At 37.0% G+C, this 25,107-nt stretch overlaps 1 protein-coding gene across 9 annotated transcripts in view; it reads left to right on the top strand.

Annotated features, from left to right (window-relative positions):
* CPEB3 (cytoplasmic polyadenylation element binding protein 3) overlaps positions 1–18,335 on the top strand; it is an 80,434-nt gene extending 62,099 nt beyond the window's left edge. For all 9 annotated transcript variants that reach the window (XM_054637165.2, XM_054637162.2, XM_077183054.1 and 6 more), the window contains 4 exons: positions 5,348–5,466; positions 6,776–6,890; positions 9,580–9,761; positions 12,648–18,335. In XM_054637165.2, coding sequence (XP_054493140.2) covers positions 5,348–5,466; positions 6,776–6,890; positions 9,580–9,761; positions 12,648–12,875 — 644 coding nt within the window. In that variant the 3' untranslated portion in view covers positions 12,876–18,335. The remainder of the gene's footprint in view (positions 1–5,347; positions 5,467–6,775; positions 6,891–9,579; positions 9,762–12,647) is intronic.
* The last annotated feature ends 6,772 nt before the right edge of the window (positions 18,336–25,107 follow it).

The following is a 25,107-nucleotide window of genomic DNA, read 5'->3' as shown; positions in this document are numbered from 1 at the left end:
GTCTCAGTGCTGTGCTTGGCAGGTTGTGTCTGCTCCATACCCTACAAATCCTACCTGCCTGTGGGACCTACAGTGTATCTGAGTACTGATTATACCAAGAGTGTAACCAGTAGTCAGCTGTATGCCAGTGGAGGCTGGGCTGTTTCATTAATAAAGGTAAACACATCATTTTTTATAGGATTTGGTAAGTCCAGCATTTTTATTTTTGTTTTTTATATACTAATCTGATCTCCCAGGGGCATGCATACTCTTATTCACCAGAAACAGTTTTGAATTTTCTTTGGTTTTGAGAGGAATTTGTTGTTCAACATAATCCAGTTTTGGAAAAAAAATCCTGTTATTAAGGAGGGCTTTTTCTTACAGTCAGCATCTTTTTCTTACAGTCAACAAAGACAATAAATTTGAACAAACCAGAACCTGAAAACAATCCACATGTGAGTGAACATTCAAATGGTTATTAGCAGCACCACAGCAGCAAATGACAAATTGATTACTTGATTAAAAGAAGGGAAGTCAAAGCTTAGTGCTGAAGCTCTGCGTTCTGCCTTTAGAAATGTTCTACAGCTCACAGGAGAGTTAGACACATACAAAAATCAGAAGATATGTTACTAACTTCATCTGTGCAAATGACATGGGGTGTCTTTTCTTTTTGATTGAAGTACTTTACTTTGAAGCTCTTGACAACAGTCTCAAATATTTTGGGATAAGCAGCAAGTGCTGCTTGCTTTCTTTGTTAAGAAAAACATATAATTCAAAGCAAAACCTATTTTTATTGTAAAACCCAATGTCAAATTTAATTTAAAATAACTGAAATCCAGCTAGCCTGGATTTTTGGACCAGTTCTTTCTTCCTCTGAATTTTTTTACCCTATGCTGATACTGTGCTTGAAATAGAAGCTGAAATCAAGCAGAGCATTTCTATTTCTGTAGAATTTGTCCACATTAATGTTGGTTGGAGTAGCACTGGAAGATGGTTTTCTTGCAAAGAAGAGTAACAGGTTTTGTTCAAACTTGGAAGCAGATGTCTCTTGAGCCATCTGTTCAGAGTAAAAGCAGCAGCAGCAGACCTGACCCCCTCCAGATGATGACCATGAGCTGCTCTGCCCAGAGTAGTCACCATTGCATATTGCCCTTGAAAATCAAAATTTAAAAAATTCAATTCTGAATTTATTTGGGTTTTTTATATTTACTCATTTGAATGCTTTTTTTCCTGCTGCTGACTCAGTAAACTTCACAAAGATAGCTTCCACCTCATCAAATATTTAATCTTTCTCATATGAAATCCATGTGACTACTTTTACAACTACAGTAACCAAATTGTATATTAGAGCCTTTCTTTTATATCCTTTAATTCTGATTTATAGCTCCTATAGATCATGTTGCAGTCTGAAGTCTGATGTTGAAAATGGCTGTGACCTTTGAAAGAGGAGACAACACTATAAATTTGCTGTTGCAATGTTTTACACTAGTTCAGAAGTAAAATGCCAGATAAAGACAGACTTTAGTATGCCTGTGGAATATTCTTTTGGTTAAAAAACCACCAAAAAAAATCCAAGTAATTTATTTCAGTCTTTTCTTTTTTAATACAGGTGGGTGGGAGTATTTTTACTACAGGACAAACTGAGATGGCATATGTATACTGTTCTTTTGGGGCTTTTTTTATCCATAAGTGGTGAAAGTAAAGTAATGATGCCTAGAAAATCTTTCTGCTTTTTTGGAACTGAAAAGACTTTATAAATCTTTAGCTGTAGGTATTTACTACAGCACTATAGAAATGCTGTCCTTTCTTCTGAGGAAACACTGGGGCACCTCTCCCATGTCCCACAAATAATGCATGTCCAGGAAGCAGAGGTTCTGTGGGGATTGGGTTTCTCCTTCCACTTAAATTGGAGAAAAACACTGTAATATTTATGACAAAATAGAAATAAATATTTGTGATATGGTAAGATCATTATTAGTAAGGGTTAAGTGTTAGTTTCAATTCTTTTGGTGATTGTGATGTGGGCTATTTAGTGCTAGGACTGGAGTTATGAAGACATGCAATTTATTTTACAGAAGCTACTGATACAGAACCTCAGTTTTCATTCAGCTCTTCTCTATGACCCACTCCATTGCTGACTTCTCTTGTTATGTCTCCTGTCTTCCATTTGATATGTACACTTCATTTTATTGCTATTAAAATTCAGGCTCCAATTATTTTTCCGTGTAACTGAGGATATGGAGTACAATCCTTTAATTAAAATCAAACAAACCCTTCCCCAGTCCCTGTCTGTAATGTGGCATAGGAGGAATTTCTTACATATCACACCAGCCAGGCTTTGTCTGGTTTTCATGAAAAACATGTAAAAATGTAAATGTACAGAAATAGAAGAGTCTCTGTAAGATTCTAGACTGTTCCTATTTCTTATACACCTTTGTTTTTTAGAGAAAAGAATCAGCTGACAGGGTCAAACACTGCCATATAAAATTAGACTGACTAAAAGAAATTAATCTTTGCAGCCCTGACTAATACATAATTTCACTCTTCTGCAGTAGCTAAGTGAGATTACAGCCTTTTCTATTTTGAGGTTTCTTAAGTATTTAAAGCCTTTGAAGTTTTTTTGAAAATGCAGTCATGTCACTGCAATGTTTAAAGGAAAGTCTGCAGTTTTTTCTAACACCTCAGATTTTTATTTTTCAAAAATGAGTTTAATTTTTAATAGTAGTTTAGTCTTTGGATTTTCAAATGTGTTTTATTCATGTTCAAAGCATCTTCTAATAAGATTACTAAGGTGACTTTGAGCAATGACCCTTGTCATCACATTAACTGATTTAGAAATTTGGTTCACACTGTTTCTAAATGTTCCTTTCCTGTGGGATTTTAAAACAACTTTATTCTAAAAGTTCTAGTAAATACACCATAATTCAGTTCAAAACTATTTTTTAAAATCTAGTAAAAAAAAAAAAAGAAAAAAAGAAAGTGAAATATATATTTCATGAAAATGTTAAGTCTATTTAAATTTACTTCTTTGAGGCAGCCATCTCAACCATCTAAAAATAACCCTAAAGAAATGAGACTAGAACATTAATTTTCTTTGTCATCCTTTTTTTTTACATAATATGAGGTAGATTTACATATTGAAATACTTCTATAAGAAATCTGAGGTTGATGCCAGATTTTATTGTAATCTTGAAGCTTATAAAAACATCAGAAAAGACACTGTCTAAATGGCAGAAAGTTGTGTTTCAAAGGTAGTTCAGCTTGTTTCAAGCATAAATGGTCCTTCCTGTTGCAGATGAAATCAGTGCATGTGACTGCCCAAAGATGTTTCTGACTTGCTATGCACAATGTAAAGAGGAAGTTCTCTTCATTCTCCTAATTCTGCCACCCAGCCTCAGTGTTATAAAGCTGGAAACCTGTGACCCTTAGATTATGATTCCTGTATCTGATTTTGCAAGTGGGCTGAATTTTGGGAAGTATGGATTTCAGATCAATTGCATATGAAATCAGTAGGTGATATGCAGACATGTGACAAGGAGATTCAAATACTCTTTCACCTTATATATAACTCTTCATTACAGTATTTCACTTTGTTTGAAAAGAGCCCAGATTCTAAGAACCAGAAATAGGTTAATCCTTCCCTGTTGGCTATATAACATTTGCATGCCAAATGCTGGCTTTGTACCAGCAGATTCAGCTCATGGTTGATGCATTTGAACAACAATTTATCTACTGTTGTTCTCAAATGCAAGAACTTAAATTATTAATTACATTGAGTATTCACAAGTTGAGCATAAAATGGTACCCTTCAGGTATTATAATAACAATTAATTGAAATTCTGAAGAAAAAATCTTGATTAAACTCAATCTGCTCTGGACTTCATTAAGTAAGAGATCTGTACTTTTACTCCATTAGTACCTTTCTGAAATATTCCTGTACCACTGAGTAACTAGAGACTGTCCAGATAACCTTTACTCTCACAGTGTTTGTAATGAATCACTTGAATGGAACAGAGTATAAAAATTCTAATATAACAAACTTTGTTCCTACCTTCTCCCATGGGTTTAAAACAGTCAGTGATTTCCTTTTACTCTACCAAACTGTGCCTAACCATGGAGCTGTAAAAGGAAGGTGTTATCAGATTTAGAAGACTAAAAGAAAACCTTTTCTTTTTGTAAACATGCTCTTTTCATGAATGCTGTGAAATGCAATCAGGCTTTTTCTGGTAAGCCATGGCAGGCATGAATCTGGATAATCTTTAACTCTTGAGAAATTTTTGCTTTAGGTCTTTTCTCACAAACTCTACCAGCTGTGGCTTGCTAAGTTGAATGGTGTCCACAGGGCCAGTAAGTTTATTTTCTCTCACATGCCTAATACATATAATGCACATTCAGCTATAATAATGGTGAATGAGTCCTTATTTTCAGTTAATAACATGAGGAAAGATAGGCAGAATACAAACATAATGCACTATTAGCTAAAACTGCAGTGTGACTGCCTGTAATTTGTACCAAAATGCCAGTTTTTAACATCAAGTATGAATATCAAGATCATCTTTTATTAGAAAGGCAGAACAGGCACCTTAATATGATTTCCATCTAGCACGTTGTTTTAAAGAAAGAGGTCACTGAAGCCTTATTACAAACTGCTTTCAGTAGTACAGAAAGGTTCCCATCATTAGAGAAAATATGCCAATGTTGGTATTAATTCAAATAGAGATTTTTTTTTTTCCTGACTGGCTGGCAAAAATGCTTTTGCCAGACTGTAACAACTTCATTTAGTTCCAAGTGTATCTTGCATTTCAAGTGGCAACCTTGTTTCAAGTTTGTGGGACACAGTGTATATGCCAAATTTTTCAGTTTATTCTCAGCAAGGTTAACTGAAATTAGACCAACTGGACTAAATTACCCTTTCATATGGAAATTGTGTCACTGTTTAGATGTCAGAATAGGACATGTACAAAGGAGCTTAGTTCTTACATTGCTTTCCATAAAATAATGAATCTTGGAGCTCAGGGTCAAGGATCTCCTAGGTTGGCTTCATAAATTAGGGAAATTAATTTTCTCCTTATCCTTCCCCTGCTGTACCCTTTGAAAAGTTGTAGTGATTTTTCTTACACCAAAATACATTGTTGCCTTTTTCCCAGAGAATTCCAATATTTCTTGGCAGCATTGCAGTGATGTGTTGCACCAACAGCAGAGGAGGAGCTGGATTGCTTCTCCTCTGCCAAGAATCCAAATATCTGGGGATAACCTCAACAGTTATTTGTAATTCGTATATTTTACCCACTTCTCTGGCTTGTTTGTTTAAAAATGTTCTATAAATTAATCTGTTACTTTTCTTTCTTGTGCCCTTATCTTTTTCAAGGTTACGCCTTTCTGCTGTTCCAGGAAGAAAGCTCTGTACAAGCTCTGATAGATGCCTGTCTGGAAGAAGATGGAAAACTTTACCTATGTGTGTCAAGTCCCACAATCAAGGATAAACCAGTAAGTAGCTTATGCCATGACACTTATGCTGGTTGCTAACCCATTTGCTGTTACTCTTCTCAGTTAATAAGTTAATTATTTGTCATTTCCTGTTTCTGACCTTGCTGCTGCATTGAATTGACTTCCTGTATCAGCATAACATGGCTTTAACATTTGCTTTTTTCTGATAAATGCCATGTTCAATTAACTTTTATATTTGGTACTCCTGGTATGCTTCAGGAGTGTGCATCCTTTTACAGCGTTAGCTGTGAAACAATGGAATGGTAATGTTTCATCTATTTGATTGGTAATGTTTCATCTAGAGAAAAGAAAGCCTTATGTGATGAAATGAAGAAACTTAACCCTGCCAAATTATGATCCAGATAGCACCAAATATCCCCTGAATTTTGTTAGGTTTTTTTTTTTTTATTATTATTTTTTATGCATTCAATAGCTAATCAATTTATAATTTAGGCCTCATTTACCTTACAGAAACTATGGGGTAATTTCAACTACTGCAGACAGCTATAGCAGAATAGAAGACATACAGCAGCCTGTTTTTATTATTCACATCTCTAACATTCCTTAATGCTGGTCTTTTTTTGTGCCCGTGGAGATACAGAAATGAGGTGAAAACTGCAGGCAAATAAGATAAGATAAAAAATGGGCTACTTTTTAAAAGTACTATCAAGAATCTTGCAGAGATGAATGAACAACCCAGGATTGCAGCACAATGAGCAGTCTTGTGTGATTCCAAGGATCAAAAAAATGGATTGATGAACAGCTTTATCTAAATAACTTCTGAGCAGTTTTTTCTGTTTAATCTAAAGATTTCTATCAGCTGTATTACTTGCTGCTCAGTAGAAATAGGAATTCACATATTATACAAATTCCTTTTGTATCTAAGCACAGAAGTTAATTTTATCAGCTCCTATCAATGCTTTTAAATTGTGGATCACTGTATGTGATTTCAGGAAAGCCAGAAGCCCAAACTGCAACTGTAATTGCACATACATGGTAAAATGTTCTGAAAGCCCTTTCACAGGTTTCTTCCTATGATGGCGATTAGGGGCAGGGAATTAATGAGTGTAGGAGTTTGTCATGAGGACATTTAACTCAAGCCTGGCCTCTAGAGGTCATAAATGAGTTGTCCCCCTTCTTTCAGATACTTAGATAAGGTATGTTCTCTAATTGTCTTGGTTCTTATAAAACCAACTTACTGCTTTTGAAAAGTTCAAATTTTGTTTTTAATTATAGGAAGATTTGGCATGTTTTTCTTAATTTTAATTAAGTGGCCAAGTTCCTCTGCTAAAAATGATCCTTAATGCAGGTGCAAATTCGACCTTGGAACCTAAGTGACAGTGACTTTGTGATGGATGGGTCTCAGCCTTTGGATCCAAGAAAAACAATCTTTGTTGGAGGAGTTCCACGGCCTCTCCGAGCTGGTGAGTAAAAGGAAAATGTAGGACATGAAGCAGATTAAGTAGAAAAGATGAGGGAAGATAAATAGCATCTGCAAAAGATCAGAAAATGAACTCTGTGTTTTCCAAAGATCACAGCTTGCTTTCTAAGACAAGGAGTATCTTCCTGTTTACAAAATACAAACAGTGAACTTTTTTTTCTTTTAAATAGGTTACTAATTAGGATTGCCAGTAGAAAAAGCTTTCCCCAACTTGGCATAATATCCTGGAACTTGGCTGATTTTTTGTAATGTAGACTGTCTTAATCTGAACTCTGATTTGTTTGCTGAGGTGAAGACAGGTTTCTTTTTCCTTTGATTAGAAGACACAGACCAGACCCTTCTCCCAGACCCTTTCCAAACCAATTCCAACCTCAGCCCTATGATTTCTGTTTCCCTTTTATTCAACCCTTACCTTAATTTTTCCATGGAGCTATGGACATGGCCTCTCAGCTATTGTCCCAAAAAAAATTTCTCCCAGCCCAGGTCTCTTGGTGGCCTCACATGGAAGAGCATTTTCCAGACTTACTCCTAACGTAACTTTCCTCTCTCAATTTTTTTTTCTTCGCCCTTAGCTCTTTTTCTTCACTTTTATTTGCAGAGCCATAGACAAGACTCCTTAGCTTTTGGCCAGAGGAAAGATTTAACCCAGCCCAGGATTCCTGGCAGTCCTCATTTTGTTTTGAAGGCCCCATTTGAGCACTGCTCCCAGTTGTAGCTCAACCCTAATTTATTTCTCCTAAATTCTGACATTTTTGGTGAGCCAACAACAAAGCCATGAAGCAATTTAAAACATTTCTCCTAGCCAGATCTTTTGGCAACCCTCACTTCTGTTTGTACTCCCTTTCCAGCCTCACTCCAAGGCAGCTGCATGGTTTATCTTTCTCATCCTCTCAACCCTAATCCTAATCCTAATCCTGGGAAACTGTAATAGACAAGGCCTCTCAGTCACTGTCTGGAAGAAAGACTTTCCTTGTAGCCCTCAGTTTCCTCCAGCAGCCAGTTTCCAGCCCACTGGAACTTCAGCTCCTCACTTTATATTTTGCCTAATCCTAAATCTTTTGGGAAGCTGTACCAACATCCCCCAGACGTTGCTGACAGTAAGATTTCTCTCATTCCATGTTTCTTGGCAGCTTTCACTTTCTTCACCATCTTAAAAAAAGGCCCAACTGTAAGGTGGTAATTATGTAAATAGTAACAATTAAACCTTAGCTCATTCCTAATGAGTGCCTTTATAAAACTGTATGCCATTTGGCCTGTCACAGATCCATTTGAAATGCATTACATTTGAAAACTGATGCCTTTAAATAGGTAACTTCTCCAAAGCATATAAACAGTTTCCATTTCTTCTTGTTTGCAGCTTTAAAGGTCAGATACAGAAGTTTTCCCTGAGATATTTGAACATTGCCTGCTTTCCTTACCTTGGAATCCTATATATTCTTTCTCTATTGGCAAGAGTAACTTAGTGGAGCTACTATTGTAATTCTGTTCATGATGTTTATTCTGTACTGTCACTTTGAGATCACTACCCAGGGGATGATTCCAAATCACTAGAAGGCAGAACAATCTATTAATCACTACATTATGCTGGTAATTTTTCCTTTCTCCTTGGAACAGAAGTATTACCAGGTTGGGTAGAATGAGTCAGACATTGGTTTGCTTGTTGCAAATGGACAAGTTAGCATACAGTCTTCCCTGCACACAGATTTATACAAACACATACACGTCAGTCAATTTGCTACTGAGAATTTTGGGAGAACTATGGGAATTTAAATGTTTAGTATTTGTGAGTTTAAATTTTATTTTGGGTAGCTAGATGGTAACTTGCTACAGAAAGTGTTTTCACACATTAGCACTAGAAAATGGCTGACTTGGCAGGGCCTGTACAGTCTCTGTTCTTGCATTGGCCACCTGACAAATTTGTTGGCCTGGAAGGTATTACAGAGAGTTTGGCTCAGTGGCCATACAACCTTGCATAATTTACATGGCTCTTCCCTGCTTTCTTCAGCCTTCCTTCAGTTCTTTCCCTTAACTTTCCTTCTGTATGTGTCCCAGCCATGCACTCAACCTGTCTGATTTTATGAATGATATTTATAACTTCTTTAGAGTTATTGTTAATAACATAAAAGCAACAAACCATTTCAAAAGATCCACAACCAAGATAATGTTCTACCAAAATACTATTTTAAATTGCATCTATAATGTAGGCTTGCTTTAGCTGGAGGAACTTCATATGTTTCACAGATTTTTATTTCAAATGTGAAACACATCTTTGATATCTTTTGAACCTTAGTACTTAGGGCAAAATACCAGATTCTAAAAACAGGAATATCCCTAAGTGATCTTACATGTAAACTAGCATTAAAAAGTCTACCAAGACTAGAGCTTTACTATGCAATATTGTAAATTCTTGTTCATCTGATACCTATTTTAACAGCATAACTCTGCATTTTTTTCACACTTCAGCCACATCAACTTTTTACAGATTCTGGTTTTTGCCTTTATATTTTACTATAATTCATGTAAAGTTGATTGAATCTGTGTTTCACTCTGGAATTTTAGACCTTGGAAGACACATCTGATAAGGCAAATGGTGCTTTTTTAAATGCAACAATCCAAATGCAACACCATGATTTATGTTAAATCTATTACATTTAACAATTGACTTCTTGCAGTTGAATTGGCAATGATTATGGACCGTTTATATGGAGGTGTCTGCTATGCTGGCATTGATACAGACCCAGAGCTGAAGTACCCAAAAGGTGCTGGCAGAGTGGCTTTCTCCAACCAGCAGAGCTACATTGCTGCTATCAGTGCTCGCTTTGTCCAGCTCCAACACAATGACATTGATAAACGGGTAAGTAAAACTGCATGGAGCACAATGGGGGTTACCAGACTGTACAGGTATTTAAAAAATCTTTATTAGAATTGTGTTGGAGAACATTAGGTTCTGTTCTTCAAATGACGTTAGTGTATTTTTTAAAAGCTTATTTAAGCACCTGAAGCAGAGTGAAAAAGTACTTTAAACATCTTAAATAGCTGTTTAGTGCTAAACTCAGAAAATAGTTGAGTGTAAGCTTATTTGTCCTTGTTCTCTTTTGAATTCCGTAAGTCAAATTCCATAGCATTTCCCAGCTTCTTCCTCCTCCTTTAGATGTTTGCTCATTGTGCATCAGTGACTTTTAGTTTAGTGACTACTTGTGTAGCTTCTGATGATTTTGCTATTATTAGGCCATTTTCTGTCAGTAGTGTAGGTCTAGAGTTGAGGTCCTTAAAGCACAGGTTTATTGCAATTAAAATAGGCAATGCTGACCTCAAAAGTCTTCAGAATTATTTAACTAAAACCAAATGCCAAGAGATGCTTGATAGGCAGAAGGGTGAGAAATGAGATTCTTTTTTTCAGTCCATATGAAATCCCTAAAGGGCTTTTCAAATATGGAGTGAAGTTACAGTATTCACTGCAATTTTACTTGAACACGTTAAAAGAAAGCATTACTTAGTTTCCAAAAAAAATTTTTTTCCTTTAGACCTTCTGTCTTCACCTCTTGATTACACATACAAACAACACCCATGCTTTGAGGGCTCTGCATTTAGAATTATTCAAAAGGACACATGACATGGACTGCTGCTATGCATTTTTCTGATAGGGATGGCTTGTTTTTTCCTTAATCCAGTGTAAATGGTTTCTTCAGAAGTCAGTTTAACAGGTACTAGGTGTGTCTATTATGTGCAGTATGCTTATAAATCTGCACAGCTGCAAAGTTCAAATTATTTTGACTTTGTCTTTACAAATCTGAATTGTACTTTTTGTCAGTTTCGAGGAGGTCATGGAGTTATAAGTCCTCAAGCAATTTGTGTATGGTGCTTTACACACCATACAAGGCTATTCCTAAACATTTCTTGTCCATTAGATTCTGAAAAGTCTTACAGAGAGATTGAGAAGATTACTTTTGGAGTCTTAATCACACATTGAACCCTTTGAGATTTATATATTAGCCATGCTTACTAGAGGGTTCTCTCTAAGCTTTAGGCTAAAGCCACAAAAGGGCACTAGCTAGTAATTTTTTTCATCAGTCTATTCCTTTTTTTCATTTGGTGGACTGATAATTTAAGTTTATTTAGTTATCTTTTTTCTATTTTAAAAATAGATTTATGCGTGAGTTTGAAGTATGAAGTCTCTTAATGAGTCCTTATATTTTATTCTAATAGATTCAATCTCTGAACTACACAGCCAACTTTTTAAAATTATTTCACTAGTAACCAATGCAAGAAAAGATGAGAGAGAGACAGAAAGAGACTCTCTTTGAGACCTTCACAATTCATGCTTGGGAAATTTGAGTAGGTGGGGATCTAGAGCTGTGCTGGACATTGGACCTGCTTTCTTCCAATTTCATTTGAGACAGCGCTGTTTTATTTTACATGATGCTTCTAATTTTAGTGATACGGCATTTGATATGCAAAATGGCAGTTACTCAGACTTGTTCCCTGCAATACTAGTAGCAGGGTGTAATTAAAAAAAATAGATTGGCAGCCCAAGCTGTTCCTTAGGCAAGAAATACAACTCTCTATAGAAGCTTTACCTCAAAGGAGTAACATTTATTGAAGTGTGATCAGGATAAGCTGAAGTAAATTCAGCATAACGCTTTTTTGGAGAGTGTTTCTTGTCTTTCAGCTTAACATCTCATTCTGTGTTTCTTTAGGTCTCTGTGTATTTAAATATTGTTACTAGACTCAGGTTTTCCTCACAATATACAAATTGTGCTGAACTGGCAGTTGCACAGTGACAGCAAAATTATTTATAATAAATGTATACTTCAATTTTTTCTATCTTTTCTAGTGCAGTTAAACCACTTTATAAATAGCATCAGAGAGCCATAAGAATTAGACATGCATGAACTCATGATTTCCCTGTAATGAATGAACACTCAATTTAAATGTGTAGGCACAATTCATAGGAACATATTCAAGGTCTGTAATAGCATTATTGCAAGTGCCTAATCATGCATCAGTCCTGCTGTGTTTGGCACAAATGCTTTAAGAACAAAAGGCATTCCAGCCCTAAGTTGTTTACAAATGAGTGTAGGACTGAAGTCAGCAGCTCTCCAGATTGTAATTGATGGCAAGGCCGTAGTTGAAACTGAAATGAAGTTTTATTGCACCTCAAGAGCAAAAAATCTTTAGATAGTGATTTTGCCCACAAAATTGAGAGTATTTGATACAAGTGCAAAATTTGATAATTTTGTTTAATTTGAATCTCTTATTAGTCTGGTCCTGCATTTTGCAAATCATGAAAAAATAAAGAGACCAAAAAAATATTCTGAGGAAAAAAAGCCTCTGAAACTCACTAGACCTCTGAGGTTTAGAAATATACTTTTGTTTGTTATAAGTTTTCTTCCTAAATGCTGCTCTCATGGCCTGCCCCTCTTGTTACTCTATTCCGATTCCTGGAGCTTTCTTAGTGGAAAATCCATGGAGATTTTTACTGTACTTCCATCTTAGTACTTTCCCAGACCCAACTTTTCCAAGGAATGTTGAATAGTTACAAAAGCACACCCTTCTTCCTTGAGATTTTCTGACAGGTAAAGCGCATGGTATGAAAATCGAACTACCAGCCTCTTGGATTAATCCTGCATCAGCTGAAACCCTTCACTAGAGCCAGAAAGAATTAAAATATTGGGGTTTGTGTTGTTGCTTAGCAAAACTATGAAACATTCTTACAGTTGTTTTCTTGTCCCTGGTGCAGGTGGAAGTGAAGCCATATGTGCTGGATGATCAGATGTGTGACGAATGCCAGGGCACTCGCTGTGGTGGGAAATTTGCTCCATTCTTTTGTGCCAACGTTACCTGCTTGCAGTATTACTGTGAATACTGCTGGGCCAGCATACACTCTCGTGCTGGGCGGGAGTTCCACAAACCACTGGTAAAGGAGGGAGGTGACCGGCCCCGCCACGTCCCGTTCCGCTGGAGCTGAACGCCGGCCGCAGCCAGCAAGAAGTACTGGAGTAAATAAAATTGAGTGAAAAGAGAGCGCTGCCTCAGGGCTTAGTGTTCTGGAAATCTGTGCATTCGTCCTCGACTTTAATGAAGATATGGGTCTTTTATTACTATTATTATTATTTACAGTCACATTACTGAACTCAGTGTCCAGTATAATACAAACCGGCAGAGTGTAACTGTACTGATTTTGCACTTTGATTCACACAAACATCTGCTTGGTACCTTAATTTCCTACACAAGACTTGTCACTAGTGACATTATGTAGACTGCCATTCTCATCAGTCTTCATGGGCTGATGCGTATGTGATGAAGATTTTTTTATTGTAATTATAATTATTTTTATTTTTAAAATGGAGCATGCACTTATTTTCAGAAATTTAGACTTGCCCCTAGCAGATGACTTACCAAAGGTAATATTCACGAGTAGGTGGCAGATGTAGCAAAAACTTAAACAGATATTCAGCAATCATTAGTTTGGGTCATTTAGAATAGTAATAACCCTTAAAGAAAATAAGCCTTTAGTTGCTCTCGATTTTGACTTGTAAGGATGATACCTCATAAGCTGGATCAGACTTTTTTCTTTTATTTTGCTGAGGGGTTTTTTTTTTGTTTGTTTGTTCCGTTTTGTTGGGTTTTTTTGTTTTGTTCTGTTAGGTCTTTTAGTGTTATGTAAATGTATGCTGCAATAGCTTTTGCTGCTATTAAAATGGTATTACTAATACCATAATACTCTATTCAGGCTAGGGTATCAATTAAAAATGAATATGTGATTAAAATAGTGATGGCTGCTGAAAGGAGATCAGTATAGCATACAGAAAAGCTTCCAAGGAAGGTCAATATTTTTTGACTGCATGTTTACTTAATCAGGTTGCTGCATGCAATAAATTTTATATATGTCTAATATAAAACCTGCCCACAATGCACAAATTATGAATCTACGTAGGCTACAAAATGCTCAGTAACAAAAAAAATTGATTACTGACTGGAGGAAGGCATGCCTCAGTAAATGTAATGCTTCTGAAATTAGGATCAGCCCATTACAGAATGACCTATATTACAACAAATATAAAAACTAGCTGTAGGATATTCTTAAAAAAAAATTGTGGATGGTAGATGAAGTACTTTGCGGTGCTCTGTTATATATCGTGCAATTTATTTTATATAGTAAAGTGATTATGTCTAGTACTGTGATCAAACTTAACTGTTAAAGCCTCTGTATCTGACATTAACACATTTTTGACAGTTCATAACAGGTACATAAACAGAAATGAGCTCTTAGTTACAATCTCTTTCCTAATGCTTGCATCATTTACGTAGCTGCAGACCTTGTCCAGAAAACCAAAGAGCTCATGCTGGCGTACATACACTACCGATTAGATAGTCTGTCAAATACTAACCTAGGCACATTTAAGGAAGTTAGGAAACAAAGTGGTGCTAAAGAAATGTCTGCATATTAAAGTAACATGAGATGTCTGCTCTGTGGATGTGGCGTTATCTCTCTAATCCCTGGATGTATCCTGTGAAGCTTGAATACAATTAAGACCTGCTAACACAGTGGACATTTTTTTAGCATGAACTATGGGGCTGCAGATAGCATATAAATATAAACACACTTGGTATACTAATGATTGTGAGAATGTGTACACTATTTTTTTTTTTCTTTTTCCTCCTTTGTTTTTGCAGTTCTGGGGACAATCTGACTGGATATGACACCGCATAGTAGATTTAAATGTTCTGGGTTTTGTTTGTTGTGATGTCCTTCTTTGTGTCTAATTTAGTAAGTTGGTTTTCCCGATGTTTAGTTGCAAGTATTGGCTTTGAAAGGATTTTTTCTGTTTTTGGAGAAAAAAAAAAAGAAAAAATAGTTTTTTACTGGTTTAAAATGCTTATTATAATTATCCCTTTTGAAGTTACTTCTGGGCAGTTTTGTGATATTGCTTTTCCCAGCCCAGGTGTCTTTTCTGTTTTTTTTCATCTGTACAAGACATTTTGTTATGCACTACTTTTTGTATCTAGACAGTTTTCAACAGTTGGCTGATGATTTTTTTTAAAGAAAAAGGCATGCTTTCTGACTGACATGATCTTTTGCAATACCTCAATTTTGAAATATAGGAAAGAAAATGATATTTTCTAAGTAAGTTTATTCAGAAAAATATATATTAATTTAATTCTGCAAGAAAAATGATTTAACAGATGGGTAACTTTATTTTTTTCATGCTTATTTGAGTTTTTTTGAAAATGAAGAAGTTAGAGCTTTATAACTGTAATATTAAAGATCATAGCTAACCTACAGAAGTCTACCTAATTATGTGAAAGAAGTAAACCTTTTTGAAGAAATACCCCTCTTTCATGTAGAAAAATACTCCCAGAGAGAAAGAGAGCGAGAGCGAGAGAAGCTGGAAAATGTACAATATAGCATAATGTTGGATAAATCTGAAGCAAAATCATCATAAAGAACAGGTGTAAACACAAACTCCATTTGGTGCTGAAAGTTGTGAATAGAAGGTGAAAAAATATTTTCCCTTAATTTGTATATTTATAATCAAGTGTGATTATGCACGACTGACCAGAATTGTGAGAGTTCTTCTGTTTGTATTTTTTTAAAGAGAACTTTTTTTAGTTTATTAAATTATGACATGCTCCCTTTTGTTTTGTAAATGAATGTGCCCCTGAGTTGTTAATATGTTATATTAAAAGAGGGTCCTTCAAAAAAAGTTATTTTTTAAAATATGGAGTTCTGAACTGCAACTTGACTAAGAAGCCCCTGGGTACAACAGGTCCTATTGTGGCCTTTTCTGATGTGAGACTTGAACTAGTCGATTTTTTTGAAGGCTAACCTAACCTCGACTATTTGTTGTTATGTGCAATACTGTTTGTACTGTTTGTATAAAAAAAAAGAAAAATGAAAAGAAAAAAGGCATAAATCTTTATTGCAGATTTATTTTCATTGCAGACTTTAGACATTGTGATTCACTAAAATCATTTTTCTACTGTCAAATATGTACCTTTTCTTCATGCTGGTATTTTTTCAATAGTAATGTAGCCTTTGTACTGAGACAAATTTTCATTGTTATTTTTAGAAAGATTTTTTGCTAAGAAAAAAATTAAACATATTTACATATTTTTCATTTTTATTTCGTATTTTCTTTAAGGAGTGCTTTCTCAACCATTAATATAGTTGTTTCTGGGAGAGACTTTCATATCTGGTCAATGTCATTAATATTATTTTGTATTTTTACTTGGAATAAATTAATTTTATGATGCTGATTCTTTAAAAGTTTATTTTTTTCATTTTCAGTTATTTTTGAAGCTAAAATCTTTGTAATATTGTTACTAAAGTGTCTAGTTTTTTGAAATGCAAAGCTTTATGTATTAACTTGCTGATGTGGTTTACAATAGTGTGGCAATGATGAAAATGGTTGGTTATGTAAAGTGATTGGAAAATTGTAACAAAGAATTGGGCAATAAAATGACAGAATGAAGCAGAAAAAACGTGATATTTTGAAAAGCCTTTTCCTTTATCAAAATGATTTAGGGAGATAATAGGGATGTCACAGTACCAGTTCGCTGTCTAGATTTATACACCACCAGTCTCGATGAAATACTATTGCCGTTATAAGGAACTAAATCTATTGAACAATGGGTTTTTGACCCTGCCCATTCAGCATAACTCTTCATTACTTTTCTTGTCATTGACTCAATAAACTCTCTTTTCAATAGCCTTAGAGTGAACCTCCTAAAATATATATTCTTCATTGTATTTTGCCACCGTGTTATTTATTTACCGAAATTGCCCCTTTCCTGCACGAGTCCTGTCTGCATGTGTTTCTCAGTGGCAGCGTGGAGCAGACTGTCGGTGCCCGCAGCATTTCCTAACCCAGCCACCCCACGTGGGTGGCAGCTGCCAAGTTAATGCAAAACACTCTCTGTCCATCCCCTGGTAGCAATGCAGTAACTCATATTGCCACCACGTCTGAACATCTGTTCAGCTTCTTTGTCCTTCTCCGTTCTTCTCTGCCTCTCTTGTGTCTTTGTCCTTTTTTCTTTTGTATTGGCAATACCAAGGGCCAGTATCAAAACGCTTTTCACTTCCATTTCCATCACCTTTGTTTCCCTATGCAGCCAGAAGAAACCCCTTCCTGAAGCCAGTGACTCTGTTCTGGCACCTGAAACAATCCAGACTAAAACTGGTGTTGCGTAAACGGGGCATACAATGACTTTCTCTAGACAAAACTCTCGCTTCCACAAGTTGCTGATGACCTTTTAGACTTAACTTCTGCTCGAGTGTTAGAGTGGCTCGTCCGTGACTTGTGGGAAGAAATGTGCCCAGAGTTGGTCTATTGTGTATCCTCTGTGTGTTCAGTTCTGTAAGTAATGTATAGACTAGATCAAATAGTGAAGTAAAATTTAGACTCAAATTAGGTACTACTGGTTGGAATGTACACAAATTGCAAACAAAGGAGATTAAGGAATGAAGAGGGAATAAAAAATTCCTGCTAAGTGGTACAAAGTTTATGCTTATATTTCTGCTGACATGCTTGTATTTTATAGCCTGCTAGCAAGGCATGGGCTAAAACAAATTGTATTGCAAATATGCAGTTAGCAAATAACTTTGCTGATTTCACTATCTGTTAGAGTAGTAAAAAAAAAAAAAAAAGAAAAAAAAGAAAAAAAAGGCGCTTAACTGGGAAAAGCTCCCATGTTAATATTTCAGTATTGTGACATCTCTACTTGCAAGGTATGAGTGAAAGATTAGTCACAGATTTGTAGAAATGTCTCTTTTGTTTAATCTGGCTTGTATGTAGTTGCTTTTATGCTGGTTTGTATGATGTCAGCTAAACCCTTTTTCTTTTCCTTCCTCTCTTTTTTTTAAACAGACAAACTTCTTAATCTCTGCTGCTATAGTGTTCTATCATACCACGGAGTATTTTATATTCATGTTAGTGACTACTCTATACCCCAAATGGGTAGCTGGTCAGAAATCACATTGGTCACATAAGTCTGACACACTCAAATTTACATGACAAAAAGATCATCAGTAAGTAGAAAACCAGGGTGCTAACAAGAGATAATTTTTGCTCTTTTTTCTTTCCTGGATGTAGTTCTGTTGGGGTATAAAGTATTAGATATTTGTAATTTTACTGTCAAACTAATGGACATAACTTTTAGAGCATTCACAGCTAAGATCTCTGTACTTGTTTTTCAACTAATTTTAAATGTACTGTATCTTTTATTACATGTTCTCTTAGATTGTTTTTGCTAGTAATTCTAACAAGGCTTCTTCCTTTTTGGCTTGGACTAATGCTTGTATGGAACTGCAGTACTGTGACTAAACATGGAGCTCAATGCTGCTATTGCTTACAACTGCTTAAACTTTGTAGTTTGAACTTTATTTTTTTCTGTAATAACTTATTAAATATAGTTGTATGAAGTACTGATATTTGTCATCCTTTGCACATGCTAAGGAAATCTTGGGATATGCATTATGGGAATGTAAACTAGATACGAAACCCCCAAATCTTGTACTGGAAAAGGTTAAGCAAAGACACACCTTACATGCACACAAACTGTCTTTTCTAGTTATTTTATAATGCAAGTATATGGTCCAATTATGTATTCTCTCTAAAATGGAAAAGCCACCTCAAAGAGGTATTTATTATGCTAAACTGAATATAAATACAAAAATATATATATAATGGAAATACTTCTGGGAATGTAGAATGAAGTGACTTGAGAAAAGGAACTGTTGAATTATTTTCTCTGAGCTAAAGAGAAGTTGCTAACATATTGTACTCTTTTATTAACAGTGTTTAACAGTGGTTGCAGGCAGAAATTAGACTGATCAGTTAAAAAACAAGAAAAAAAGCACTGCAACAGAAGTTTGTAAAAGTTTAATTTTTAAGAATATATGACAATTAAAGCTCAGCAATACAGCTGTTTGGAATGCCACAGGACACTTCCTTGAAAAAATAGGAATTCTTCTATGTCAGGGCAAATGAAAGCCTCAAGAATACTGCATGGTCTGTCACTGCTTTCTTTCAGTGCCTACAGAAATGCAGCTCAAGAGCCCTGCTGAACTATCAGCACTAGGAATCACAGGCTGATTTGTTTTCACACTGGTAGTGAGTACTGGTAACTACCAGGAGCATGGTCTGGCTGCTCTGCCAGGAGAAGTGCTTTTAGTGAGCAGTACTGTGATCTGTAATACTCATTTCTGGACTGAATGAATACAGGAGAGGCTGTGAGCTTCTTACTTCACAGCTAAATTTGAGAAGGGAGTTCTTAAAAACACTTTCCAATTAATTGCTTAGTGTAGCTTCTCACAGTACAATATTCCAAGTCCACCTGGACAAAAATCAATCTGAGTTTAGCCCCTCCTCAATTAAAGAAAACAGTTGTGGGAAGAAGTGCAGCTCCTTTGAACCTTCTAATCCTCAGTCCTCCTCTTCTTGATAAAGTCAGCCATGCTGCTGGCAAGGTACACTGATACTGACAACTCCCTTCTCCAGCTGATAACAGCATTTACCTCAGCCTTTGCCTGCATTTAAAAAAGGCTGCAGTAACTTAATTTAAACCAGTGAATTTTACAAAAGGCTGCATGGCCTCATTTGCTTCTGCTTGGTATGTCTTATTTTGGCAAACTTAAACTGAACTAAAATAGTCACCTATGTGACTGTGGAAGTGTATTAAGCTTATTTACACACCCCCCCAAGCAAACATTTTTGCACTCAAGGCACCAAAGCAACGTGTTCCCCCTCACACGGACCTGCAGGAAAGCTGAAGCTTAGCTCTTAAAAACCATAATCTGCTTTCCTCTGTTTAGCAAAAGATAAACAGCATGAGCACAGGGGCAGAATTGCTGCAGTCTCTCCCAGGGATCAACCAAGAAATGGGTTTTAAAACAAGAAACCTCTGTAACCTGTTTTCATAAAACAAGTTTACAGCTACTTGCAAAACCCTTATAGCACACAATTCAATTCTGAGCACAGGACGAATTTGAATGCACCAGCTGCACCCACAGACGATGCCTGTTCAAATGAATCCTCTCTCTCCCCTGGGGCAAGTTTTTGCAGTTTATTTTGGGTGACAAACTGCTCATACAGCAGTTAGAGAAGGAAACATGATAAAGGTCCAGAAATCTCCCTGTTTTCCTGTTTTTGAAGGAGAAATAAACTATCAGCAAGTATAAAGTCATACGGCAGGTCCTTGGCAACAGCTGGGACAGAATTTGTGTTGTCCCACCCAGAGCACAGCAGATTCCCAGTGTGTCTGTGCCCACCATTACTTGAGTAGTGTGGGAGGCATCTGGGGCTAAATCACTGAAACCAGGTCTCCATTTAGGAGCTTGAGTGATGTTCATTTGCTACCAACTTCCTAAAATCCCCTTTGAGCTGCTGCCCTAGCATTGCTGGGCCTATGTTTTTGTGAACAGGAATATACAAACCTGCTTTGTCATAATACTTCACAAATGTTCAATAACCCAAGTTCTACTTAGATTCTCAGGGCATTCCCCTGCATTTTTTTCACCTGCAGGCCTAAATACAGAAAGCACTTGCAAATGTATTTATCATGTTTCACGTACTGGAGAACAGAGGTGTATTTCTCCTTCTCTATCCACTAGTCTGAGTGGTCAAAACACTTGGGCATATCTTTATTTTTTACTATTTTCTTTTTCAAAATTTCCTCCACTATGGAGCAAGAACTAAACCTATTTAGTCATGGTTGTGGCAACTACTCTTAACTATTTTGTGGTATATATTTTGCTCTCTACCAAGTGAAGAAGAATGGTCTCTGGAAGAGCACAAGCACCACCATTAAGGTAAAAAAATCAAAGTGCTTGTTCATAAAATTATATGTAACAAGATTGTGCCCTCTGATCCACCTTCTTGACTTCCTTGCCAGTTTCAACATGTATCCACTGAAATGTCAGCCTGAAAAAGAGACAGAACTGGTGCAATTCATATGCAAAATAATTCTGCAAAACACTGTCAAAAGTCATGGCAAAGATATATGATATCATCTCATCTGTCCTCCAAAATCTTTGCCTTTCAGAATTACAAAACACCCTCTAATCTCATTGTTGAATACAGAACATGGTCAGAGTCAAATAACAACCATGAAATTCTAGGAGATGGGCAAAATCTTGTTTACAATGAACCTAATTCCTCCAACTGTGCCTTGTGCATATTGTTGTACTCAGGGCCCACAGAATGACAGCATAGACACATGTGCCAGAAATGCTCTGCTGAGCAATCTGCCTCTACCTTTCTTACTTCTGACTGGACCTGCATGCTAGCATTTGTAAATGGGCACATTTCAGTCACTCTGGCAGAATTAAGCAAAGTATTTGAGGATTACATTGAATTCAGAAACAGGACAGAAATGAGAACCAACAACTCCTCCCTCCCAAGTGGGTGTCCAGGCCTTTCAGTTAGTAAATCATTCCTATGCTCCACCCTCTTAGTCTAGAGAAACTTGATTTGTTTTATATAAAGTGGAACAACAGAAAGCAAAAGCCTTACTCCAGTCACAGGCAGCATAATGCAAGTAAGCACTACTGTTGTGAGTATAAAACACTCTGTGTGATAAACCACCCTGAAAAGCAACTAAATTAGGCCATCCTAAAGCACCTTGAGTAGCTCTGCATCACATTTACTTACAGGTGCCTAACTCAAGGACAAGGATTATGCTGTGGCCACCACAAGCTAAACAATTAGACACAGTGATGCTCAAATTCAACATCACCGGCTTAATTTGGAGATTCAGCTTTGAGACCTTGATTTGTTTTTCTTTTTCTCAGTTCAGATTTTTATAAAAGCACATTAGGTGCTTAGGTTGTCCTATTCAAATATGCTAAATATTGATGCCAGACAACAGCAGAAAATACACACTCCAACAAGCGCAGAGAAAAAATTACCTGCCACACAAAGGAAAATTACTTCACAGTGTTGAAGTGCTGAAGACCTGCACTCTGTGAGGCAAAACATAAAATAATTGATAATGCAATCACACCCCTTGCACCCCTCCATGCCCCTCGCCCCAATCCTACAAAGGACAAAAAAAGCAAATCCAGAAATAGAATGTTTAAGCACTTTTTTGTCAAGAGAGTTTAGAGGCAGAGAAGTACCATTACTTTATGGCCATGTAATGAAAGTACCACCCTCAGAGCAGGATCAGATATAAACATGACAAACTGTAACAGTCTCTTGCTAATGTTTTGTTCTGGAAAATCCATCAGATACCAGGAAACTTCAGTGCTAAAATTCCTTCAGTAAAACTATTTCAATCACTGCCCTGAAAAAAAAAGTTTAGTAGAGACTATACAGCCAGAAGGCCAGAAAAAATCCTGGTCATGAGGAGATATGACTTACTGAGTCTGGAAATCTGGAAATCACTATTATATAACCCAGTAACTTCTGTAATTAACTCCCTGCTGTGTAATGGCTGTTGACATCTAATCTTCAATGAAACTGGGGGTTGTATTAGACAAAGGAAAACAAATGCTAAGATATGTGATACCTTCTGCATTTGTCAGACTATTCTTACACAACATTTTAGATAACCCTTAAATCTTAAATTTACCTCCATCCTGTGAGTCTTAGCTCCACTGAACAGAGCCTGTAGAGTGTAGGGTACATGTATGAAGCAAGAGGAAAAGCAGAAAAGTGTGGGGATGAACTTCTTCTGCAGTTTAGATTTTTATTAACACAGTAGCTGTGACACACAAAAGGACTCTTCACACAAGCATAGCTCAGTCTGACTTTGACAGAGCAATAGCAGCCCTGAGCTGAAGATGTCTGCCACTGCCCTTAAATAGGACAACTCCTTTTGTTTGGAAAGGGATCTTAAGGACCATCATTTCTATCTCATGTTTGATTTCTTGTTTCTGAACGACATATGAGGGCAGATAGGTGACAATGGCCTTTCCACTGAGGAGTGATGCCAGAAATAGGACAACACTACACGACATTCTCCTTTTACTCTTTTAAATACTACTCAAGCTTATGCTCTCCTAACCTAGTTTTAAGTAGAATTTAGAACTATATTTATAGCAGCTTTTCCACTCTGGAAACTGCCTTCACTTGCAGAAAGGATGTACTCTAGTAATTAAGTTGTGTATTATAAGCTGCAGTATTGCCCCTGAGCAAAACAGATTGGGCTAAGCCTGCCCACTTTTGATCCCAATTTCCTAATTATTATGGATCACCCTCTTCACTTCTGTTTCTGTCAAGTGTGAAGAGTTCATGGGGATTGGTTGGTATCAGTTCTTTTCACAGGGGAATTAAGCTGCATTCAAAATGCTGCAGGAGGTAACACAGAGTCAGCAAGTTGCAGTGCCCTTCTCTCAGACAGTCCTCTTAAATCATGCTCTGAAGGAGGGATGTAACAGAAATAGCATTAGCCAGAAGTGAACACTTCATATCAAATACTCAAGCTGAATCTTTGCCCAATTTCCACACCAATTCCAAATGCGCTATCAGATTAGAAATTTGGGGGGGGTTGTCATCCATTTTGTGATTCTTGCAGAAACAGGAGAGAACAACTCGCTGGCCCCAGGAAATGGAGTCAGTGGAGTCGCTCAGCTGCAATATGCAAATTCTGAAAACTTGGTTCTCTCAGCTTCCTAAAGCTCAGGCTGTACAGCTGAGCCAGAGCCATGTGACTGTGAGTCTGCCCAGCTCTTGCTAAAATGGGTTCTCCCTGGCTATCTCCAGCACACATACTGTTCCCACAGACTGAGCCTGTCATCACCAGCTGTACCACCTGCTTGGGCTCCTGGGGCCCTTCTGCAGCTCCTCCTATTACCCAGCCATGTACTTGTAATAGCCTCACCCTGGCAGTGGGACAAGGCAGTTGGGGAAGATGCTGGTTCTCTCTGGATCTAAAGAACATGATATCCCTTCTGAGGCTTTGGAGGGTGCTGATATCACCCCTCTGTCAGTTCCACCTCTCCCCACAAGCACAGTCCCAGACATGCTCTAGACCCTTACACATACCTCTCCTCAGATCATCCTTGCTCTGAAGTATGAACAGAAGCCTCAAGAGCACAGCTGAGGAAAGGACAGAGCAAAACCTCCCTGGGCTGTCTGATGCAACCCACCAAGCTGTATGCTCCCATTTCTTCTACAGTAGACAGGAAAATGTGCCATAAACTGAATCCCTCTTCTTGCTGCTTTGCTTGGAGATATTTGGGGTGCACTTGGGAACAGCTGTGGATTTGCTGACTGTAGTTCTGTCAGTACAGCTGACAGAAGCCCCCAGCTACTTGTGGCTTTTCCAGCTGGAGGAAGAGCTGAAGATGAGGAAGTCAGCTAGGATGTAGTGAGGACGGTGATGTCCAAGGTGCTCATTTAGCTAGACCAACTCTGATGTGAAGTTACACACTTAGCTGTAAATGGAAAAAAAAGGCTTCCCAGGGAAATCTACTTTTGCCACTCTCCCATCTTGACCTGGGTCAGGCTGGACAGGCTCTGCTCTTCAAGGGAGAGATGTGGCTAAAAAGGAAGAAAAAGGACTACACTATAGGGCAGCACTGTCTTCCTATTATAGGCCCATTCTTCCATGGCCAAAGGGGAAATGGCTGATGGCCAGCAGACATTTCTTAGTACATGGGAATAATAATTAAAAAATAAAAGACACAAAAAATCACTTCCCAAAAGAAAGAAGAAACTCCTTCACTTGTACAGGTTATGGTGCAATACAGTGAAGGATCCATTAAGAAAAAATCAGGACAAGGAATAGCACCTTAGATTTAAATATTACTTACAAATGTCCCAAACAGTCCTTCCTCTCCCTTAATATTTAAGCTGCTGTATATTCTTCCCACTGCCATGAACAATATTTATCTCACATATAGCATGGAGCTGATATAGCTTCATGTACCAGTTCAAAGAGGCTTACACATTTCTCTCCCAATCCTGGTGCAAAAGCAATTCCATTTCCAATACATCTTCTGGCTCCTGTACTGCCCTACTTCTAAACTTTGTGGAACAAGCACCCAACTTTGTAGAAGTGTGTGTAAAATTTTTGCCAATTTTCTGGGTTGCACTTTCATTCAACCTAAATAACAAGTCTCAGCTTCAGCAACCCACATTGTATGGCTTCTCAAGTAAACCATCCTATGTTTATTCCCATTAAGGTATCTGTCCAATGCATAAATGACAGAGTCTCACAGGATAGAAGCTAAAGCAGATTTTCTGTCTGTG

Source organism: Agelaius phoeniceus, chromosome 9, assembly GCF_051311805.1.
Source record: "Agelaius phoeniceus isolate bAgePho1 chromosome 9, bAgePho1.hap1, whole genome shotgun sequence".
NCBI lineage: Eukaryota > Metazoa > Chordata > Aves > Passeriformes > Icteridae > Agelaius > Agelaius phoeniceus.
This window is presented reverse-complemented; position numbering and strand designations above follow the sequence as displayed.